Source organism: Gopherus evgoodei, chromosome 1 (assembly GCF_007399415.2).
Source record: "Gopherus evgoodei ecotype Sinaloan lineage chromosome 1, rGopEvg1_v1.p, whole genome shotgun sequence".
Lineage (NCBI taxonomy): Eukaryota > Metazoa > Chordata > Testudines > Testudinidae > Gopherus > Gopherus evgoodei.
The window spans coordinates 96,327,135-96,331,091 of NC_044322.1; the positions used below are offsets into that span (position 1 = coordinate 96,327,135).

At 37.6% G+C, this 3,957-nt stretch overlaps 1 protein-coding gene across 1 annotated transcript; it reads right to left on the reverse strand.

The window, feature by feature from the left end:
- Window positions 1–233: 233 nt before the first annotated feature.
- LOC115646079 (2-oxoglutarate receptor 1-like) lies at window positions 234–1,214 on the reverse strand. The gene has a single exon (XM_030551556.1). The coding sequence runs from the start codon at window positions 1,212–1,214 to the stop codon at window positions 234–236; it is 981 nt and encodes a 326-aa protein (XP_030407416.1).
- Window positions 1,215–3,957: the final 2,743 nt, after the last annotated feature.

Consider the following 3,957-nt stretch of genomic DNA (forward strand, 5'->3'; position numbering starts at 1 on the left):
GAAGAATGTACAGTAACAAGTACAAATGTACTTCTGGGAAGGTACATGGCAAGTGTGTTCAAAACTTTGTCAGAATGATGAGTTCACAACTTCAATAGACTGGGCCAAATTTGCTGCTGACATAGGTATGGGTGTAACTTCCCTGACATCAGTGGAGCTACCCTCATTTATATCAATAGTGAATTTAGCCTATTACTCCAAGTCTTACTAACAGCATTACTATTGTTCCCTCTCTATTTCGTGGTCTTGTTTGTCTTCAATTTCAAAAGAGAGAGGATGGCCTGCTGGAAGTTATCTCCCATCACAACATAGAGTAATAAGTTACCAAGTGTATTTAGTGCTGCTAAGGGCATAGATACAATAAATAAAGCATAGGTTTGGTTCTCAGTGACGCAGCTAACTGGATGAAGCTGTAGTTCTATCTCAGTCCCTCTCAAGACATGAAAGGGTAGGAAACAGAAATAAAATACCACCAAGAGAAGAATGGTAAGTTTGCGAGCCTTCTGCTTGTACAAAGTGTGAGTATGAGGCCCTGTAGCCAATGTGTAAATAATAACTGTGTAACATAGAGTCACAATTAGCAAGGGTAAGAAGAAGGCGAACACAGTCAGAAGCCAGTTATACAACCTGCTAGTTTCCAGGTCTTCAGAAGTAGTAAGATCCATGCAAATAGATCTGTTTTGATTCTCTTTGGAAGTGATCAGAAAGTTCAGAGGACTGGCAGCCACCAGGGAAATCACCCAAATTGCAGTGCAAGCCACCACTGCCCATCTCCTTTTCCAAACAAAAAAGCAGTTCGTTGGATAGATGACTACAATGTAGCGGAAAATGCTGAAGCAAGTGAGGAAAAAGATGCTGCTGTACAAGTTGATGTAGAAATTGAAGCGAACAAACTTGCACATGAAGACTCCAAAGATCCAGTTATCTCCATTAACAGAGTAGTGTATCAGAAAAGGAAGAGTAGCTAAGTACAACAGGTCAGTGACAGCCAAGTTTAACATAATGATGGTGCTGCTTTTCCAGGGCCTCATCTTGAAAATATACGTGAAAATTACAATCACGTTCCCTGGGAAGCACACCAGAAAGATTATGCTGTAAAGAGCAGACAGACAGGATTTTATCTGTAAGAATTCTTCATCTGTGCAGTTTTTGAAGGTCTCTGCATGGCTTGGCAAAGTGGTAAAATTGGCTAGGTCTTCAGATACCGTATTCATCATTATCATCTTAAAGCTTTAAAAAATCAAATGTTTAGTTTTTAATTGATCAGTCAGTACAAATGTGCTAGATAAATCTTTCTCCACTAGAGCTAGTAATATGGATCACATAGCATACTTGGAGGTTGGCAAAATGCTTAGCTCTGGCCTAACTCTGTTCCTATTGACGTCAGTTACCAGTACCATTGACTTCAATGGGAGCACACTTAGGCAAACTCTGAGTGCTTTTGAAAATCCCACCTTTAGTTGCTACATAATCTTAAAGCCACTTGAGTATAAATTAGGGGATGGTTTTGGTTTATATTTTGCAAAACTTTGTCAATTAGGTTTTGGGCTTCTAGGCTAATTTGTCTGAACCCTAAATATTTGAGGAAACACAATTACTGTGTGTGTGTGTGTGTGTGTGTGTTTGGGCTTTTTTGTATTTCAAAGGGAGATGTGTTTTGTTTTGGGTTGGTTCAGACACAGGTTTCAGGACCTGATTCTCCTCTCTCTTGCAATGGTGTAAATCAGAATTAACTCCACTGAAGTCAATGGAATATCACTGGTGTAAAACTATTGTAAGTGAATGAAGAATTAGGCCTCCAACGTTCACAGCAAGTGGCAGGTATCAGGCAAATGTGATAATCTTGGCTCATCTGTAATACGAACTGGGAGTGAATGGGCCTGATTCTGAAACTGGCTTATACATTCTGTAGTCATTTCCAGCTCTCCAAAGTGAATCCAAAACATAAGCATTCTTGGTAGTGCTTTACCCCTACATTCAATTCACTTGGCAGAGTAGTAGCACAATCCTCAAGTAGTGCAAATCACCATCACTCCACTGTTGGTGGTGGTGGTTTTTTTTTCTTCCAAATATATACCACACAAGAATCTAGCCCTAAATGACTACACAAGGTGCAAAGCAGTGTAGAATCAGGTACAATGATTTTTGTTTCTATAATATACATTGGTTTAGAAGTAGGAATAGATCAGTGGTTTGAGTATTGGCCTGCTAAATCCAGGATTGTGAGTTCAATCCTTGAGGGGGCCATTTAAGCATCTGGGGTAAAAATCTATCTGGGAATTGGCCTGCTTTGACCAGGGGGTTGGACTAGATGACATCTTGAGGTCCCTTCCAACCCTGATATTCTATGATTATTTGGGGGGGGAAGGATAGCTCAGTGGTTTGAGCATTGGCTTGCTAAACCCAGGGTTGTGAGTTCAATCTTTGAGGGGGCCACTTAAAGATCAGGGGCAAAAATTGGTCCTGCTAGTGAAGGCAGAGGGCTGGACTTGATGACCTTTCAAGGTCCCTTCCAGTTCTAGGAGATTGGTATATTTCCAATTATTATTTATTATTTGTTTATTTAGAATAAACTCAGCATGGTATGGAACATCTGGGATAAGATCACTGCAAAATAACAGCAGCCATAGTTAAAAATGAAATATTGTTATGTAATATATATTTTATTTGAAGTGACACTTAGCACACAGTATGGCAATTCCTGTGTCCCTACATTATTTCAGCGATCAGTGAAACATGATAACCTTTTCTTTCTTATCAGATCTGGAATATAATATCAAACTAAACTAAGAGTCTCTAAATAGACTTTGAATTAGGAAGTGGAACAGTCTCATAATGTATTAGATAAGAAATTTTTAAATTAAACCTGAATGTTAGTTTCAGTACAGTAGCATAAAGTTAAAGGTACATTAGGTAAATATTGTGCAGTTTTTTTTAATCAAATTAAGATTTACAATAGAACCTCAGAGTTACAAACACCTTGGGAATGGAGGTTGTTTGTAACTCTGAAATGTTCGTAATTCTGAACAAAATATTATGGTTGTTTTTTCAAAAGTTTAAACTGAACATTGGCTTAATACAGCTTTGAAACTTCCCTTTGCAGAATAAAAATGCTGCTTTTAATCATCTTAATTTAAATGAAACAAACACAGAAACAGTGTCCTTGCCTTGTCAAATCTTTTTTGAAACTTCCCCTTAATTTTTGTAGTAGTTTGTTTAACACAGTACTGTACTGTATTTACTTTTTGTTTGTTTTTGCTGCTGCCTGATTGCATACTTCCAGTTATAAATGAGGTGTGTGGTTGACTAATCAGTTCGTAACTCTGGTGTTTGTAACACTGAGGTTTTACTATAGTCACTTCCTGTTTCCAAATTACATTTTTCAGCTAAATAAGATTTCTTGCAAAAATAAATGCTTGAATCCAAGGAGTTTACTTTGATGTATGTGGTTGATTGGTCAGTTCGTAATTCTGAGTTTCTACTGTATATTCAAGACAAAGCTAGTGAAATGCTGCATCTTCTCTCTTCCATCCTATTTGATTTTACTACTACTACTTAACACTGTGACTCTCAGTAGTATGCTTCAGATTAAACTAAAAGAAAAACAAAAAACAAATTCTTGATCCATCCCAATCCTGCTGCATCTATTTCCCCGCTCTCTCCCCCCTACCCAAATCTTCTTTTCAACTTTGATCAGCTCTTTACCTCATGTTCTACCATGAAACATCTCAAAATGTGCAAGTGAATAAATATTGTTTATCTGGAAATTATTTGTAACCCTGCTTTTTGCATTCATTGTTTGGAGCATAAAGTACTATGAATTACATGTGGGGAGCTTTCCATGCAGTAAAACAAGTCTTAGTAAAATGCCCTTGAAAAGCAGCAATATTCAGTATCTATATAGCTTTGCAATCAGTTACAGTAACTCTACTTATCCAAACTAAGGTTTCCCATACC

Excerpts from the sequence above, each read along its gene's own strand:
- LOC115646079 (XM_030551556.1), bottom strand. The coding sequence starts at position 1,214 with ATGAATACGGTATCTGAAGACCTAGCCAATTTTACCACTTTGCCAAGC.